This window comes from Sitophilus oryzae, unplaced genomic scaffold (genome assembly GCF_002938485.1).
Source record: "Sitophilus oryzae breed Bouriz unplaced genomic scaffold, Soryzae_2.0 scaffold_1203_pilon_pilon, whole genome shotgun sequence".
Taxonomy (NCBI): Eukaryota; Metazoa; Arthropoda; class Insecta; order Coleoptera; family Curculionidae; genus Sitophilus; species Sitophilus oryzae.
This window is the reverse complement of record NW_022145842.1, coordinates 505,314-525,808: the sequence shown is the minus strand read 5'-3', so window position 1 is coordinate 525,808 and position 20,495 is coordinate 505,314. Positions and strand designations below refer to the sequence as shown.

The 20,495-nt window shown below is 31.8% G+C and overlaps 1 protein-coding gene across 2 annotated transcripts; it reads right to left on the bottom strand.

Annotated features, from left to right (window-relative positions):
- Positions 1-9,582: 9,582 nt before the first annotated feature.
- On the bottom strand, positions 9,583-18,541 carry LOC115891932 (E3 ubiquitin-protein ligase MARCH3-like). 2 transcript variants are annotated; one of them, XM_030912542.1, is made up of 5 exons: positions 18,205-18,541; positions 17,062-17,231; positions 16,804-16,997; positions 9,883-10,097; positions 9,583-9,835 (listed from the first exon to the last, which is right to left on the bottom strand). In XM_030912542.1, exons 1-5 carry the CDS (start codon positions 18,488-18,490, stop codon positions 9,660-9,662), a joined length of 1,041 nt encoding a protein of 346 aa, XP_030768402.1. In that variant the 5' UTR covers positions 18,491-18,541; the 3' UTR covers positions 9,583-9,659. The 2 variants fall into 2 exon arrangements, with proteins under 2 accessions (XP_030768402.1, XP_030768403.1); XM_030912543.1 differs by having other exon boundaries at positions 9,583-9,817.
- Between the last annotated feature and the right edge of the window lie 1,954 nt (positions 18,542-20,495).

Below are 20,495 nucleotides of genomic sequence, written 5' to 3'. Positions count from 1 at the left end.
TGAATAATAAATAGTACCTAATTATAATAATATCCCAAATACAATTATCGGCCAAGATTACCAATCTGAACATATACCGTCATCAAGTTTTCCTTCAGCTGAGAAAACGATTATAGAAAATAATATAGATATAGAACTAAATGGAATAAATATGAACGAATGCGATAAAAATAAAAATTATGAGAATTCAAAGGAAGATGATTCAGGACCACTAGACCAAACCATGCAGGAAAAGGACTAGTTGACATAATTATGAACTTAAGGATGATGCCCGGGAAGATGTTAATCTTTAAAAAGAAAGAGGCTACATCTACCATCAGTTATTACGTATGATAAGTGGATTGAATTAATGAAGGAAAAGGAGAAAAACAACAAAACTGGCAATGAAAACTTTACAAAAAAGAAAATAATTAAAATAAAATTTAAAGAAAATAAAGATCTTTCTAGTAGAAATAAAAAAGAGAAACCAACGCCAGCTTAAACTTCTGTGACATCTGCTGAATTAAATATAGAAAATTTTATTATTTTAAAGTACGGGAATCAGTTGAATCCAGGAAAATATTACAAATTGAAAATAATGAATATTATGTTGAATATTATAGCTGCACAATGGTTCAAATCTGCGGCAATTGGAAGTAAAAATGACTTGCTTTGGTACAAACTGAGTGTTATAACAATGAAAATTGATGAATCTAGAAAAGTCAGTTCAAGAGAAATATATGGTAGTTACCTGAACTAACAAATATTCAAGAATATTCTGATAAATTAGTGTACTTTTCTTATTGTTCCTCACAGTAGTATTAATATATACCTAATTTTTATTTAACATTTGTATAACAGATAAAAAACAAAATAAGGTATTAGGTATCACTTGATTTGTTTTAAGAATAAACGTTCATGTTTTTTTTTGTTAAAAATATAAACAATTAAGTACCAAATGTCTCTTTTTACGTCTTTTTTTTTAAAGAAAGTAATAAATAAAATATTATTATTTGCTTAGTTATCTGCGAAATTCAATATAGAGAATATTTTTGCAAGAATGTGGCCACAAATGGTAGCAAATGTGGCCACATTTGGCACAAGGTGGCCACAAATGGGAAAAATTGTATGTTTTCATAAAAATAATTATTTTCTGTTTATTAAGAATACAAATCTTTACAATAAAAGCAGATTTTGAAAGAAAAATGTTTGGAGAAGCACCAAAAATTTTGCTTTATCTCCAAAATTAACTACAAATATTTTTTCTGATAAGTCAAACTCTAAAAATCCCTTAACCTGGCCACAACCGGTGCTTCTACCCTACGTACTTAATTGAAAGTCACTATGGATATTGTTAAACAAGGTATGTACTTTAAATTTATTTCTAAACAAGTTCGTGATTGTTTAGTTTTTATTTATTTTTTAAGATGATTGTTAAATGGGTATAAAAATTTTACGTTTTCAAACTTCAAAAAGGCATTAAAAAAAACATATCAAAACATATCGTATTTATTGAATATTTTTGTTGTCATATTCATACACTTTTAGTTTTTATATAGTTCACCGGCCTGCATCTGCTTGCGACGAACTTTATTTTATAATACTTTTCAGATGGAGTAAAATTGATAAGCAATGCCGATCTGGTTAATACTTGGCTTGATCATAAGGACAAGAACTCAAAATTATTTGTATTTCAAAAAATGTCTTCTTGATATTGATGAACCTGCCAGTCAAATGAGACACCACTTGTGCCTGAAAAAGCCCACTATGTTGGAGCGAAACGTCGCATAAAAAAGTTTCCATCTTTCAATTTATTATAAAACCTCATACCCAAGAAAAGGAAAAAATAATATATGGATATGGTCTATTAAAGAGGTAACTATTAACATCCGAACCCCTCATACCAACAAAAAGAACAGTAACAATGCGAAAAAGTAACATATTAGAAAATGATGTACAGAAATATCTTATATGTGAGGATACTTCATCTACCTGTGATTTGGATACACCGGAAAAGTCTAGGGATATTACAATTTTATCCAGCCATCGTCAGTAATTTTATTATTTGCATTTCTGATATAATAAAATTAAAATAAACAAATAGTTTACAGGACGTATTGGAAATAAAAATGCAAAATTTACCGAATTTTTCAAATTTACCTTGATTTTTATTGAACTCAAAAAAATACACACATTTTTTTTTATTCTAAACTGTGAATTAAAAAAAAAGATAAAACCATTTTTACTTAATAAAGGGTATGGCCTCCTCTACTGTTCATTACAGCCCTACATCGTCTCTCCATGCTCCTGATCAGGTTGTCGATCTCTTCTTGAGGTACAGCCTGCCACGCTGCATTCACGGCCCGAACCAGATCCCTACGAGTTTCATGAGGCATACCTATTCTCAAAATTCTTCTTTGGACCGCGTCCCATACGTGCTCGATGGAGTTGAGGTCAGGAGATTGTGCCGGCCAGGGTAAGATGTTTAATTGATGAGCATTGATAAACACATTTACCACTCTGGCTGTATGAGGCCGTGCATTGTCATGCATGAGAATGAAGTTTCTCCCAAAATCATTGGCATATGGTAACACGACAGGCTCTAGAATTAAATCACGATATGTGGTTCCTGTTAGAAACCTTTCAAGAAAAACGAGATCGGTTTTTCGGCCTAACTGGACTCCTCCCCAGACCATAACTGTTCCACCTTGATAAGGTTGTACTTCCTGAACATGATCCAACCGAATAAGATTTCCTGGTTCTCTCCATACCCTAAGCCTTCTCGAATCCGGATGAATTCCAAAGCGTGACTCATCCGTGAAGAGAACATTGGCCCATTGTTCATTCGACCACTGAACATGATCTTGAGCCCACAAATATCGTACCTCTCGATTTCCTCTTGTTAAGGGTTGATCTCTCCCGGGACGTCTGATTCTTAAGTTGACCTCTCTTAATCTATTGCGAACAGTGTCAGGACTAACGGTTACATTATGTGTTTCCTGGAGAATTAAACTAAGCTCTGGTGCTGTAAGAGTCGGTCGGCGTCGAGCATTTAATTGTAAAAAAATGATCTTGCTGAGGGGTAGTAATGCGATGTCGCCCTGTGTGCCTTTCAGCAACATCACCATTTTCACGGTAGCGTGCACTTAATCGCGATATTACACTCTGCGTTGCATTTAATGCTCTAGCTACGTCGATTTGGCGCATTCCAGCTTCGAGCACACCCATGGCCCTTAGCATTTCGTCTCTGTTAAGATGTCTACGCTCCATAATGTCGTTTAAGAGTTAAGAGTTATTTGAATGAATTCTGGCCAGTTATCATAAAAACATAGCCAGTACAGGTTAAATTCGAACAATTGATGCTAGGTGCTTTTTATACATTTGACAAAAAATGCACAAACACTTCTGCAAATATCCCAAATTTAGAAATAACTAGTGTGACTACTTCGTTTCAATCGAAGTAGAAACAATCGGCCTACAAATATGTGGTTGTTTATTCAAAACATTTATTTTTAACTTTAATAAAATGATATCCCTAGATTTTTCCGGTGTGTGTATAAATTTGAAAGATTCTGTCAGCAGTGATTCTTCTGAATCAGAGTAGTTACGATCTATGTATTTTTTTGTCCTAAAGTAAATTTATAGTATCTTGAGTTTTTTTTAATTAAATATAACATTAATGTTTCTTTTTCATTAAGCTTATATTAGGCTTATATTGTAGGAATCATGTTCTAATGTTATTTAAATTCTTTTTTATCACAGGGATTTATTTAATACTTACACCGTTTTCATACTATAAATTATTATTTCCTTAGATGGAACACAGCTCCAACATTTTTATTATTTATAAGATTTTTTTTATAAGTGTGGGACTAAGAACATCATCATTTAGTACAATGAGAGTACTCATCATTTGTGTCAAATAAACCTAGTTTAAATAAATTGCCTACAATAAAAGAGAAGTTTTGCATTTTTGTCCTCTAGAGCCATATGTTCGAAGCCATATTTCGTGCGTCGTATCACAGCCAGTTGTTATTGCGTGTAAAAATAGTACATGATTTTGACTCTTTGCAAAAGTAGATAAACTTTTTGATGAAAATATTTCGGTTTGATGTTGAGCTTTCCCTGGTTTTAAGAAGAAAATAGTTTTTTCAGCTGGGGTTCGAGCAGTGAGTAGTACGAGTAAATCTACCTAATAATAATCTTCACCAACAACAATAATTAAATTGCTCTCTAGCTGTTTGAACAATCAGTACGTCCGCATCGTTATTAGCCTGTTTAACCTATATATTTTTAGCAGTAAACTTATCTTTTAGCATTGAAATGAGCCGAGATTTGTTTGTAGTTGTTCGACGACGTTGTTCTGCAGCCTTAATATTTCTCGTGTAATCTTCGTAACCATCAAATACGACAGTAATTCTAGTACATTGATATTAGCATATTTCGAAAAAAAAAATATATAAAGTTTTGATATGTTGAGGTCGTTATACGCACTAAAAGGAGACTTTTTAATATCAAAAGAGTTCCGAACTGTAAAGTGTGAGCTTCACTCCCAAAAACCACCCCCAATACGCACTGCGGTGGTTTTTCTCGTTTTTCTCGAAAACCATTAGGCGCACAGAAAATTTTATTCTTGTCAAAAATATTCCTTATAAAATTTTCTACAAAAAAGGTTCTATTCATTATTTATATTTATCCAATGTATTTCGAGCAATAAAATGGGAGTACAAAAAAAACAGGTCGCCTTTCAAATTATAGTCTCCCAAGGTATTTTCACGTGTTAAATATACACGCAACAGATATTAATACTGTATAATATAAACAAAAACATTGACTGTTCCACTAAACTAACGTTCATACTTTCATCTACATATTGTCATCGTCTATAGTTTCTAGAATGTTCTCAGTATTCGAACAACTTTGCCCACGACAGGTTCCGCACATACTTGTAGTACATTTCATGCCGGCTTTAATGCAACTGCATCATTTTACACAATCTTGTTTGCTGATATTCAAATTATTCGTACTGCCATCCAAATATCTGAGAAAAATGAACAAGTTCTAGTCGTTGGACAAGATGTCAATCTTGTTCTATTAGCAGCACTTTCCCCCGATGAAAAATACATTCTTTTTCTGAAAGAAGCCATAGGTAATGTGAAACAACGAATGTAGGTATAGTTCGAGAGACTTGCAATCATCCAGTATTATACGTGATTTAAAAAAATCAATTTTATTTATTCACGCTATTAGCGGGTGTGACACAATATTAGGATTTTTTGGAAAAGGAACACACGTACAAATATTTAATAAAGAAAAAGACCTTGATAGTATCGTCGATATTTTTAACAACGCAAAGTCAACACCTGAAGAAATTGAAAAAGCTGGAGAGACGTTTATACTGAAACTATACAAACTTCAATCATCTGAAGTGAGCAAAGATACGCTTGTTGAAACTAAGATACGCTTGTTAACTAACTTATTGGAAGTTAGTTGGTCAAGCAAACAGCACGGTACTTTTATCAAAATTGCCTCCCACATCTACTGCAGCTAGGCAACATTCCCGGAGAACATATCTTCAAGTACAAATATGGCAAGAACAACCTATAAAACCCGACCAGTGGGGCTGGAAGAAAATCAACAACACCCTGTCACCTTTATACACGACAGAATCGCCCGCCCCTGCTTCAATTATGTCATTAATAACGTGCAACTGCAAACAAGATTGTGTAAAGGATGCAGTTACATTAAAAAGCCGGCATGAAATATGTACAACGTAATGCGGAACCTGTCGTGGGCAAAGTTGTTCGAATACTGAGCACAGAACACACTAAAGAAGAACATGCTCCCATGCAATTTTAGTTTGAAAACGGTTTCAAATTTGTAGAAGTGGCGCCATCTAGCCACCCAGGAAAGTAACAAATGTGGCGGCAAATTTAAATAGATCCAATTTATTTTTAAGCAAGACGTATTGACTTGTTCGCCAGTTAGAGCCAATCAGATTTCTACAAAATAATGTGTAGTCATCTGATTGGTCCCAAACGTTAACCAAACAAGTCAAATGGTAAAAACAAGGATTTATATATAAAAGGTTAAACCAAGGTTAAACTATTGTAAAATTGATGGTTTTGCTTATATCATTTATGTGCATAAAAACCTACAATAATTTATTTTAATTTACAGAAATTATACCATAAACATTTTACAAACAAATGAAACTTAACAGATTAAAAATATAATATTTATTATAGTACCAGATTTAAGAACAACAAATATCGTTGGAATAAAAAGAGAAAGTGACGTCCATTAAAACAATGTTTTATTTGCATTGTATTTTTACATATGGACTTGAACAGGTGTGTAATATCACATTGTGGGTTGTAATCAAAAATATGGAGTTGATCAATTTTTTTTGTAAAAATATGGCGTTGTAAATATTACATTGTTAAATAAAATTCACGAACATTTGGACTTGGTTAGGTTACCTCCAGGGGTGACAGTGAAATAGGAAAGTGGAAACAGTCATTAGTGTCATTCCTGTGTCATCTCTGACGACAAGTATAGCCCGCCTGGAGCAAGGACAACAATGTTTCTGTCTAACTATTAATCTAACTTCACAGTTTAGAATTGACAGATTTGTTCTAGAACAAATCGAACAAATTTCGACGCCATTTTAATTCTCCCCGTTTTGTTTTTGTAAATTCAATTTGATATTTCGCCTGAAATTTATAAATATAAAGGTAATAAAGCATATAAAATATATATTACATGAAAAATCCCTGGATAAAAGACGTTTCTGCAGTACTAGGTATGTCCCATGTATATTAAAAATGAGTAGTAAATAAACACTATTTCCATGTTTTTTAGATGCAAGAAAATTTTGTTATATGTTTATGATCGGCGATTTTATTGAAAATGGAAACAATTTACAACAGGTAAGATCATTTTAACTATAGCCAATATTAGTTATCTCAGTATGTGCAATTTATTGTCCAATAATACAATAAATCTGTCTGATACAATCTGATTGTTATCCGATTAAAAGTCTCTCTTTTTGCTTCTTTGGATTCATTCACTCTTTGGGAATAATGGAGCTTTTTAGGTAGTATATTGATATTTTTTACATTGTTAATTTTAGTATAAAAATGTGTTTTTTCTGTTTCAGGTTTGGTTTTGTAATGGTATAAGGCTGCCGTTTTTCATGTTCCTGCCCCCGTTTCTGTTTCTGGAGGCTGTGAATACGTGTATTTATTTAAAATTACTGTAAGTCATGCTTATACCTTACTAATTTACGTTAAAACTGCATATAATTATAAACTGCATACTATTATATTAATGTAATTGATATAGAAATCATTCAATTCTTTTATTTTTTTTATATTTATTTAGTCACGTTGTCTCACATTCAAATAAATATGTTTTGAATAAATTTTATTTTGTTTATTTATGATAAGAAAGAGTACAAAATACATTTAAGCGAAAGAGGTGCCCGCCATTGAATAACCGGAAACGGAAATAAAGAAACGAAGCCATCATGTCAACCGGTCGAATTGAAAATTGGTTTCTCCAGACGACAACGAAGGCTTTCGGTGGCGGCTATCGTGTTTCCACGATTTAACACAGAGTTGACACTTCTTTCTAGTTTATTATTTTTTATGGAGTTTACCTCACCTCACTTTCTCAGTTATTAAATAAAATTGTTAAATAAATCAAAGACCTTTAACCCAAACCTTACCTTTAATAGAGATCTTAAAAATCAAACACAAAACAAAGTTCAAAAAAATTCAAAATACAAAATCACGATTTTAAAATGAAGATTGCAAAAAACACAGCCAAACAACCAGAAACAGCGAAACATCTCCGTTCAATTGCAAAAACAGCTGAAGAGAGGAAGGAGGAAGCTGGAAACGAAAACTGATTTTAACATAGAACAATGACAGAACATAATTAATAAGCCTATTTAGGCAACTGAAACAATTTTGGCACGCAATTGTTAGGCAACTAGAAAATTAAAATAAAAATACGCCATCTAGCGCCCCGAAATTACTACCCCAAAAACAGATCGTTCAAGGTCGTATAACTCTCAGTTGACTGGCCTGATACTGAGCATTCTATGACTAGACGATGACAATATGTAGATGAAAGTATGAATGTTAGTTTAGTGGAATAGGCAATGTTTTTGTTTATATTATACAGTATTATATCTGCTGCGTGTATATTTAGCACGTTAAAATTCCTTGGGAGACTCTACATAATTTGAAAGGCGACCTGTATTTTTTTTTACTCCATTTTCAAACGGTTATTGCTCGAAATGCATTGGATAAATATAAATAATGAATAGAACCTTTTTTGTAGCTTTATAAGGAATATTTTTGGTAAGTATAAGATTTTTTGTGGGACCAACGGGTTCTGAGAAAAAAGCGAAAAACCATCGAAGGGCGTATTGGGGGTGGTTTTTTGGGGTGAAGCTCACACTTTGATTTTGAAAAGTCTCCTTTTGGTGCGTGTAATCTCAACATATCAAAACTTTATAAATTTTTTCTTCTATTCGGCTATTTTAGGTCTAATATAAATATACTAACCTGGCTGTTGGACTGTTTTGTTCTCTGGTATATACAAATTGTCAAGGCCGGTCATGTTCTAATGTTGAATCACCAATAGTAGAGGATTCGTTTGATATCAAATACCAACGAAGAAACATGCGATGCATCACTATTGACGCAATTTACTGACATCCAGGATGAAGAAAACGAACAAGACAAAAATCAAGAAGAAGAAGACGATCAAGAAGAACAAGAAGAAGTATTTGAAGATTATGAATCAGACTAGTAAATTTCTATTTTTTTTATTTCCATCGTATAAAAGCGATTCCAATCCTTACTAATATCTTTTATTCTGCAATAGTTTTCAATTAACCAGAATTACAATAGACATGTGAAATAGGCCTACTGGGGAAACAACGTAAAAGGAAACGCGCGCTAAAAAAATTACACTCATAGGGGGCGTGAAAACATGTGCATATTTATTTATATCTGAGAAACAGTAGCTCTAAGGGGAAAAATGATTGATACATTTTTATAGAGAATTTTATGATTTATAATTTTTGTCGGAAGTAATTTTATGATAAAACTTACTTTTTTGTTGAAAATCGAGAAAAAAACAATTTTTTTTCGAGATATTTTGACCTTTAATCTCGCATAATTTTTTTTTCCAGGCACCGGAATGATTCGGGATTTTTCAAACGTTATTTTTTTTATATGTTTTTTAAACAATTACACGCATTTTCAGCTTGTTGTAAATTTATGTACCTTTACTCTTATTTTTTTGGCTAATTTGACCGGACTATTATTTTATAATAGTATAAAATATTGACGATACATCAAAAAATCTAAATTGATGACAAGTTACCTTTGTACCAAAATATTAACGAATCAGGATATTATGTCACAAAATTTCAATAAGGTAATAACAATTAGATTATTATTTTAAGTATTTATGGCAGTTAAATTATAAAAAAAATAAAAATAATTTTGTTCTCAATGTTTGTGCTAATCCGGTCCACTGTGCTCCATGTGAAACGCCACTAATAATAAAATATAGTTTTTAGATATTGCTTTTTTATTTAAAAGATAGTTACACCAACTGTTTAATCTGTTATTTTTTTTCTTATATATATATATTCATTACTTTTTCCTTCGGTTTTTGTGCGGTTTCATTTTAATTTTCGGCAAAACCACGCGAAGCCTGGAGTTCAACGCATACCATTCCCTCCACGCTTCTACATGCTTCTGAATATTCATAATGAGCCAGGACGTATAAGTGAAATCTATTGTAGCCATACCTATGTGAGAATATGAAACTAAGAGAAAACTTATAACTTTGCTAAAATATAATATAGTCATTTACCAAGTACAGCCGAAAATGCTATGATATGAGAAGGAAACGATCCGGTCGTTACAATATTGTTTTTAATTAGCGATTCGCAGGTTAGCATGAGAATATAAGTCGATGCCACTGCCGTTGGAGTGTAGAAGGCAAATGCAATCAAGTCTAGCAAGATTTCTCTCAGATGAGAACCTGGGTGTCTTAAAAATACCAATATTGACCAAGGGACGCTATATCTAGAATAAAAAATCACACTGTTGAACTATTATATTTTAGCAATTTACTAACAGTAAATTAATTACAAAGTGTTCGAAAAATTCACCCCCAATACGTTGGGAACGTTTTCTACGTATAAGGGTGTGATTCCCCATCAACAAATTTGGAAGAAAGTTCCTCTAATAGCCTATGAACTGACGATATATTTAGAGAACATATTTTAGGCAAGCTAGAATAACTAAAAATGTATAGTTTATTAACTGGTGAACCCAGAATCCTAAGTCTGGCTGGGGGGTTGGGGGTATTTCGCTACTGCGCGCAACCCATAACATTTGCAAAAAAATATATTCAAAAAACATTCTTTAGGCGACTTGAAATTTGTTTATTCTTAAATTTTAGGATCTATTTAACCTAGAAATAAGTATGGCAGACTTTTTTTTCGGGTTTAAAGTGTAACCCGACCGTTCCAAATATGTTTAATTATTATAACTGGAAAACATACTTTAGGCATTCTAAAATTTTTACAGCGTGTTTATTAGATGATATTAAAAAATATGTGTTAATTGCCAGACGAATTCAATGGGATTTAATACTTGCCAGACGCGAATAAAGATTTTAAATGAGCGCGATAAGAAAGTCTTCTGAGCATCTATAAGCGCGAGAAAGATTAGTTTATTGAGATCCGTCGGCAGCCGATGCGGCTGACGTAATATTGAATAAATAAAAAGAAACATTTTCTAATAAAAATGTATGATTGAAATCCTTTCAATAAGAAGACTTTTTAATTTAAGTATTTTGTATCTGAAAGAATAAAAAGACGAATAATTATTTAAAAATTAGCATAATATAAAAAATATATTTTTTTCAAACGTCACAAAAGTATAATTATTATTATACTTTTGTGAGACATATTATATTATTATTAATTTTTGCGACCTGCAGTGGGATTCTGTAAGCTCCGTAGCAAGAAATTTCTTGTCTAGCCTATGCTATTTGTATACGAATGATGAGTCACTAGACAGGAGAAATGTTTACAGAATCGGGCCTCTGATTGACAATATAAAAAAGTCATTTTAACGCCTAAGCATAAAAGTAAAGCACTTTTACTTACTTTTGAATCTATTTAGAAAGATTAACAATGGTACTTTAATAAAATTCCAGAATACTTATTTTTTTAGCACTGTACATGGTACCCTTTTGTCGGGACTGCGTTTTCTGGTAAAACCACTTCTTTAAATTTTAAACCATGTTGTTGGCGCACTTTTAAAAATTCTTTGCATTTTTGTAGTCTGCCTTCATCAAAAATAATAACTTTGTCACTAGTAACTTTTTTACAAACTACACAACTTAAATGTTTTTTATCCATTGTGATTTAGTAGTTAGTAGCGAAATTAGTAGTTACTAAAATATTTATTTGCAGTAATTATTCTAAACTATTTACACTATGCACGTCAATATTTAATTTATAAATACATATTTGTACAGTGTGTCCCATTTTGGTTGAAATCATAGGGTTCCAGCGGTATCTCCGTTATTAGTGAAGATAGAAGGGTGCGGTTTGCACAAACCTGTCCCACTTTTTCGTCAAACGGAAGATGCTGCAAACAAAATTTTCATAGCCCTCTTCATTTCTGAGCTACAGGGTCTTTTCGAAAATTTTGCAATTTGGAACACCCTGTATCTCTGTTATTGTTAAAGGTATCGAGAAGGCGAAAACTGCTTATTGTAGAACTTTTTACGTAGAATACAGTGGCGTAGTCTGTTTTCTACCAAAAAATATTTTTGAAAATATGAACTAAAGTTATGTATTTTCAAATAGAACACCCTGTATATTTATAAATCATATGATCTGTCTTGCTATGAGCTTCTCAAAAATGTATATCACTCTATATTTATTTTCACTATTTACTGCAATATTTAAAATATATCATTTTCTGATTAGTAGGCCGTGATAAATAACAAATCAAAATGGTATTTACTAAAATAGTCATACACATATTAAAATTTATTTGGGATTGATATATTTTACTTTTGAAATAACTGTTACCACTGAAACTATTTTTCTTTTTTTTATAACGGGATGGGTTTGCAAATATCTAAATCTTGAATTATTAAAGCATTTTTCAGGTGTTCGACATTGTTGTAGTGCCTACGATATATTTCGTATTTCAAAAATTCCCAAAATCAGAAATCGAGAACGGCGAAATCTAGGAATCGAGGAGGCTATCAATATGCGTTCATTGGTTCCAATTCATTGATTTGAAAAATAATAATTTAACAGTATTCTAATATTTCCATAGTTATGAGGGGGAATGTTCCCCATCTTGCTGAAAGTATATTTCACGTAAATTAGCTAAAGGAATATCTAAAATTTCCGATACGATAGATTAGTCGTACGTATACACGTATTCCAAGATTTACAAATAGCGGTAGGGAGTTAAGTTTCCCTAATATATAAAGAATTTATTAGCGGCTCCCAAAATAAAACAAAGAGAAGATAGCAGTATACTTTTAATAATTCTTTAGTTTCTTTTATTATCAATCATGGCCTACTAATAAATATGATGTTTTAATAAAAACTTTTAAATATTGCAGTAAATAGTGAAAATAAATATAGAGTGATATATATTTTTGAGAAGCTTATGGCAAGACAGATCATATGATTTATAAATATATAGGGTGTTCCATTTAAAAAAACATAACTTTAGTTCATATTTTCAAAAATATTTTTTTGGTAGAAAAACAGACTACGCCACTGTATTCTACATAAAAAGTTCTACAATAAACATTTTTCACCTTCTCGATAGCTTTAACAATATCAGAGATACAGGAGGTGTCCCAAATTGCAAAACTTTCAAAAAGACCCTGTAGCTCGGAAACGAAGAGGGCTATAAAAATTTTGTTTACAGCATCTTCCGTTTGACAAAAAAGTGAGACAGGTTTGTGCAAACCGCACCCTTCTATCTTCACTAATAACGGAGATACCGTATGATTTCAACCAAAATGGGACACCCTGTACATGGTAACTTAATTCCAACAAAATAATCTCTGAATTAAAAGCCTGCAAATAATTGAAATGAAACCGAAAAAAAATTGTTTTTATGAAAATTTTAAGTACTCCAAAATACGGTTACGTCAGCCGCATCGGTTCATCATCGGCTGCCGACGGGTCTCAATAAACTATCTTTCTCGCGCTTATAGATACTCATAAGACTTTTTTGTCGCGCTCATTTAAAATCTTTATTCGCGTCTGGCAAGTATTAAATCCCTTTGAATTCGTCTGGCAATTAATACATATTTTTAATATCATCTAATAAACACGCTGTAAAAATTTTAGAATGCCTAAAGTATGTTTTCCAGGTATAATAATTAAACATATTTGGAATGGTCGGGTTACACTTTAAACCCGAAAAAAAGTCTGGCATACTTAAATAGGTGCTAAAATTTAAGAATAAACAAATTCCAAGTTGCCTAAAGAATGTTTTTTGGATTTATTTTTCTGCAAATGTTATGGGTTGCGCAGTAGCGAAATACCCTTAACCCCCTAGCCAGACTTCAGGGTTCACAAGTTATTAAAGTTAATTTTTTTGTTATTTTAACTTGCCTAAAATATGTTCTCTAAATATGTCGCCAGCTCTCCGGCTATAAACATGGGTCCGAAAAAGCATAGTTTTACTGATACATGCAGCATAGGGTTTCCAATTTTCGAGATCGGGATCCCGTTTTGAAATCCCGAGACCCTACAGGCGTGGTGAATTCTCCGCCGGTGCTGCCACCATCGGAGAATGTCTAAAACAATCGGCATATACAAATACACGGGTTTAAATAGTTAGTACACGAAAAAATATATATAATTATTCTAAAAGTGTTAGGAAGTATAATTTGTAAAAATTCTAAAAAAAGAAGGTCTAACTTGTATTATAATTTATTATTGAAGCTAATAAAAATCTTTTTAGATGAGTTAAACTAGGGTAACGAACATAGTTTTACGCACCCGTTTTGTTAGTGGGGACATAACTTGGGCTATTTTCGGCTATAACGATATTTTTTGAAGGTACATAATTATAATTTTAGATGATACTCATATTACAGTTGAGGGTTGGAACCTTTGGTGTTACACAGCAAAATAAAAACACTAAATCACCATAATACACCAAAACACTTTTACTTTTACACTGAAAGCAGTGTAAAAGTAAAAGTGTTTTGGTGTATTGTGATGATTTAGTGTTTTTATTTTGATGATACTCATAAACAATTTAAGCACTACTTGATTAAAAAAAAGAGTATAACATTAATATTGCAAATTATATTTTATCCATTTTTTTAGTATATGTCTATTTAATTTGTTGATTAATTATGCAATGAATCGCAATCGAACAGCTTGAATTCATTTTTGCTTTTGATCAACTCGGTGTGAGAAGCTGCGAAGCTATAAAATGTTGTTTCGGGAGAAGCCTATAATCCCGGGATTGACTCTCAGAATGATAAATTTAATCTTACGAAATACTTTATAAAAAGGCAGCTACTATATACCGGGTGCGTCTCAAAAGTGGCTCACCCTTATAACTTTTTTATTTTTTCAGTTTAAAAAACTAGATTTGGTATGTTAGTATATGACATAAATTAGGATTGATTGACGTATTCAATTGTTTTCGGTCACTTCCTGTTTCACCGGAAGTGACAACAACTTTTAATTTTTAAATGGCACCTTCGGTATTTTTTTATTTTATTCGATAGAACATACACTCTGAATAGAATGACATATCATATGTCAACTTTTGACATTTGCGCATATGGTTTATTTGAAATTATCTTGCGGTCCGTAACGAAAATTTGACTCGAAATACCAAGTGTGTGGTATCAAATTATTCGTAAGTAATGCTTTTTCCAAATGTGCTAATGAGCCACCCTCGTTCCATTTGAAAAAATTGAGATATGATTAAAAAATACGATTTGAGAATTTTCTAACTGACCAAGACAAGACACTAAAAACATTAGCCGATCCAATCTATTTTTCCAAGGTTCTTTAAGCGTGATTAAGAATTAGTGTTTTTAACATAGCCATGACCCTCTAGATTGAAATTTAAAATACGATTTTTTATTAAGCGAAAATGTCAAAAGTTGACATATGATACGTCATTCTATTCAGAATGTCATTTTCTATCGAATAAAGCAAAAAAATACAGAGTGTGCCATTTAAAAATCAAAAGTTGTAGTCATTTCCGGTGAAACAGGAAGTGGCCGAAAACAACTGAATACGTCAATCAATCCTAATTTATGTCATATACTAACATACCAAATCTCGTTTTTTTATCTGAAAAAATAAAAAAGTTATAGGGGTGAGCCACTTTTGAGACGCACGCGGTATTCTAAAAAGAAAATAAGAAAAGAGCTTTTTTAAAATTTAAAATAGACAAAACAAAGAAACATTCATATTTAGTAAGTCAAAAAAAAATATATTTTTCTTGTTGCAAAAAAAATATCTCAAAGACGGAAATATAAGATAGATATTGAGGTTCTGCGCGCTTAGTATAAATAAAATATGATCTTGAAACAATTAATAAAGTGTAGTCAATTTAGATCAGGCATTTACATTTTTCGATTTCCTGGAATACAGGTTTGGAGACCCTAATGCAGCATGTTAAACTTTAAAAACAAACAAGAGGATGAATTTCCTAAAATCGCTTTACCTAGCTAATTCACTAACATAGTTCACTAATCACTAATGTCATTTAAACGAACCTTTGTGCTAATATTTATGTATCTAAAGCTGGAGTTATGAACTGAGCCCTAAAATAGCTAAAATCTTGATATATACCTAATCTAACTGACACACCACTGACAATGACAAATATTTATTTCTGGAGGTTTTGTGTGTAGGTGTTTTTCAGGTATGTTTGAATATTTATTCGTTTTACACAAAGAAATGGCGATTAAACGATATAAAAATACTTCATAACAAATCTAGACATATATATCTTTCATTTAAAAAAAGAATAATCAAGATTGGTGAAGCGGTTTCGGCGGGATGGATGTAACAAAAAAAAAATAACAAAACCTTATGAGCTTTTATATATGTATGGAATGGATAGTTTTTTTTTATAATTATCTTAAATACCCTATAGTCCGCGATTTCTAGTAATAAGGACCTAATTTAGGTCTGATTAAATTAAAATTATTAAGTCCAGTGGCGTCCTAGGGAACACTTTTCGAAAATAATTGCGAAAGACATTTAGGCCATTGGCTTTTTGTAATGTTTATATTCTTTAAAGTAAAAAACGGGTCTTTATTTCGGGTCTTAAATAAGTACTTATTTTTTATCTTACATCATATGCCTATTATCCTGATTTAGGGAAAAACTATAATCAGTTCTTCGGAGACCTATGGACCCTATTAAAAAATTAAATTTCAATTTTCAGCTAGAGTAAGCTATGAAGATATTTAATGACAAAGTTTTAAACAACAAATTTCAATTTAACATTGGTTCAATGCAAATGCCAAAAATAACGTTATTTACATCTAGAAAAAGAATATTTTTAAAGTTTAACATTCTTTATCTTTAAAACTATGCAATTTCGGTCCCATGTTTATAAAAACTTTTTTCCATATTTTTTGATAGTGAATCACCGCCTGAAATATAACCACCCATATTTCGAACACCCTGTATATTTTATCCAGCATACATGCAGTTCCATCATCCAATTTGATGTGTATGTAACAAAGTACCTTGGTTCTTTCACTATAGAAAAATGATGTTTGCACAACTCACAAGAACTGTGATTAGACTCTTTCAGCCATCTCTCAAGGCAACTCAAATGCGCTAGAGCTACAGTTCCTCGACATCTACAGGGTGTTAAAAGATCGGCCATACTTTCTCCACCGTGGCATATACGACAAATAAATTCAGAAGACAACTGCGACTAGAAGATTATTGTAAAATTTGTTAAAAAAAGAAAAAAAAAACTTTGAAATAAATCGACTTACTTCGGAATCTAAAAGAGATACATATAAGTCGTTGCACTCTAATGCCATTTTGCTGGAATGAGCTACGCTTCGAGCAGTAACTAAGGGATGACACACAATTTTAGTTTTTTTTAACAGTCCTTCCAGTTTAGTTTCAGATGAGCATTTAGTATCTTCATCATCTGTAATATCTAAGGAAAAAATTATAAGCAATAATAAAGTTTACCGTACCTATATCTATTCATTGGCGTAACTACAGGGGTGCACGGTGGTGCCCCCCCCCTAGGTACTGCTGGGCACCCCCCAGATAAATCTTGAATTATGACTCTTGGCTACGTATTAATTTTTATTTGCTTGTGATGTATTAAAATTGACGTTTTCTAGTTTTGTTTAGTTAATATTATTTTGTTGTGTTCAAAAAATGTGTTAATTCTTATTTTTTTAGAAAATTTGTGGTTATTTAAGTAATCTACGGTTTTTGGAATCAACACGGTTTGATAATCAAGTCTATGAAAATTCATGTAAAAGTTTTATTCAAAAAATGTGTTTTTCTTTTAAATTATTCTTCATTTAAAAAAAAGATCTAGGACCCCCCTAGGCTCAGCCCCAGGTCCCCCCCCCCTCCCCAGTATGAATTGCTAGTTATGCTAACGTACTTATTTGTTATGCCGGGTCCAGACCAAGCAGATAAAACAACGACAAGACAGAAACATTCATGTTTTACAACATTGTCACAAATCCCATACATTTCTGCGACATTTTTGTCTCATTTTTGTTTTGTTTCAAAACTCGGAAACTTTTCAATGTCCTGTCTCGAGTCGATAAAGTCAAAGTGTCTATGTTTTGTTCGTATATTTTACAAGTTATCGGCGCAGTGTGGATGGCGTGTGCTGCCAACAGTAGATCAGTGAAATCAGACATGGTTAATAAAAATCATTCGCAACAAACTTTTGACTTTGTTGTATTTTTGTCCTTCGTTGTGGACAATAAATTTGTCTCAAGTTTGTCTTTTCAGAATTCCCCATTTTTTGTATCAAGTTTGTCTTGTTTTCAAAATCGTGTTTCCTTTTTGTCGCCTTGGTCTGGACCCGGCATTATAAAATTTCATTATCTAAAAGATTAACAACAAAAAGGTATAGGAAAGTAAACTTATTACAATCTTACCGTACATTTCACTGTTAGATGAACAGTTACTTGTAGAAAAAAGAGCAATATTAGATGCTAATTCAAGGTCATTATTAGACGAATTCACAGAGCTTTCATTTATTAATTTTTGTTGCTCTTTCAATATCGCATAATCAGCTTCAGTTATTACGCATATTTTTGAGTTTTCAGGATGGGTATTTTCTAAATGAGGCGCATTTAAATTGAGTAAACTTGATGTCGATTCTGTTAATATTAATGTGACAAAAACTTCTTTTTTAGGTTTTTCATTTTCGGGTTTTTTCATACTTGAAAATTTTGATTAAATGATGACATTGAAAAAAGCGACAGTGACGAACTTGACAATAACAGACAATAATAACTGCCATCAGGCTGTCATAAAATGCCATATATTATAAAAGTACAGGGTGTCCCAATATTCTGTAGAAATAGAACTGCTGCGTACTTTTTGAATAGAAATAAGTTCATTGGACAAAATTTACCTCTAAAGGCTTGGTGCATCTCAGTTGATTTCAACAAATTCCGACCGCAGCGCACTCTACGGCAGAAATCAGAAATTATTAATATATACTTAACGCGCAAGTTCACGCGGCCGGCATGTCGATCGCATTAAAATAATATTGAAATCGCGGGGTTTTGTCATAGTATTTTAGTATTTTAGTTTTTTGTTAGTGCAGTTATTGAGACTAAAAAACATTCAGGTACGAGGTTTGTGTGATGTAACGCTGTTTCGGGTAGTAAAAAATAAGTGAAAAAGAATTCGAATTAGGCGTCTTGTGTTGTGACAATTTTAAATGTCAATAATGTTGCCGAAAAAAATGTGAACGCGTAAAGAAGAGTGTAATTAGGGCGTGCGTAACTCAACTTTCCCGGATATTCAACTCTCCCGAAACAACATTTTATAGCTTCATAATTTCTTACACCGATTTGATCAATAGCAAGAAAGGATTCAAGTAGTTCGACGAAACAAGTGAGACGTTTACCTCGGAATTCAATTACTGTGAATGTATTAATGAGAAACCTTCTGTATTGTGTTTTATAGATAAAATACTAAAATGTTTACCCATTTCTTTTCGTTGCTTTTAATTTTTTATTTTAGTAATTTTAGTAAATTCTTAATTATTTACTTCTTAATATTTTATTTTTTTTAATTCGTTTTCTAAGTAAATTTATTGAAATAAATAAATCTAATGCATAAGCTATACCTATTCTGCTTATATTCTAATCATTGAAATTTTGATTGAAATCGAATTATACAGGGTGGCGCGTCATATATGACGCGGTTTTTGCAAGGAGAACAAAAGTTTGTATTGAAGTGAAATTTTGTGAGCTTATGTAAGTCAGTTTAAAGCATTTTCTAAAATTATGTAGAGTTCTACAGGGTGTCCCCAAAAAAAGTTACCCAAAGTTAAGTTTTTTGTAATGGAACACCCTATATATTAATTGATTTTTGGATTCTAGTAAAAAAATAAAGGTTTGTTTCATTAGAAAAGTATTAAAATGTATAGTTTTTGAAATACATTCACGGCACGAAAAATGGGCACTTTAAAACTTTGATATATTTTAAAGATTAATATATTTTATTTTAATGGGCCGATTTTGATGATTTTTTAAACAGTGTGTTTCCAAATTATTGGACTTTTTAGTATCTTTTTCTAAATTAAAAATGAAACTCCTCATCTGTTAATTATACGAGGCAAAACAAAATGTTGATATTTTGGTGAAAATTTGAAACACCCTGTGAAATATGTTAAAACAGCAAGAAATTTAAAAATTATTTTATCATCTAGATACATCATTTCTCGATGGTTTATTTTTTGGTTCATCTCATTAGCTTTATTTTTGTTGGAAATATTCGGTTTTAAAATGGCACTAATATTTTTTCGTAATTTTTACATTAAGATCATGCCTTTGCTTTTGGGCCTAGTCAACACATCTAGTAAGTTCTGGTTCCCAAGTAGGCCTTGTTGGCATAAGATTTGCTTCATTTAATATTCTTCTTGTAGTCCGTTAGTTAATATGTACGGTCCTTAAGTGCAATTCATTATCAATTTGAAAAGCTGGTAAACGGCGGTTTCTTAGCGATAAACTTACAATAAGTCGATCGTCTCGATTAGAAGTTCTCATACGAAGGTTCCTGGACATCTATATTGACGTCCTCATGGACGTGGTCATAATTCAAAGACCATCTATGGTATTAAGCTATTTTTGGAACCGGAATTTTATAGCAAATTCACTGAACTCGAATAAATAAATGATATATATTTGACTCACCCTGTATATCTGTAAAA

What these genes read in the sequence shown, in the direction of transcription:
- LOC115891932 (XM_030912542.1), bottom strand. Translation starts at nt 18,490, where the DNA reads ATGAAAAAACCCGAAAATGAAAAACCTAAAAAAGAAGTTTTTGTCACA. An exon ending in ATCTAACAGTGAAATGTACG is followed by an intron (nt 17,232 to 18,204) that starts GTAAGATTGTAA and finishes TTTTTTCCTTAG; the next exon opens with ATATTACAGATGATGAAGAT. An exon ending in TCTATAGTGAAAGAACCAAG is followed by an intron (nt 10,098 to 16,803) that starts GTACTTTGTTAC and finishes TTTTTATTCTAG; the next exon opens with ATATAGCGTCCCTTGGTCAA.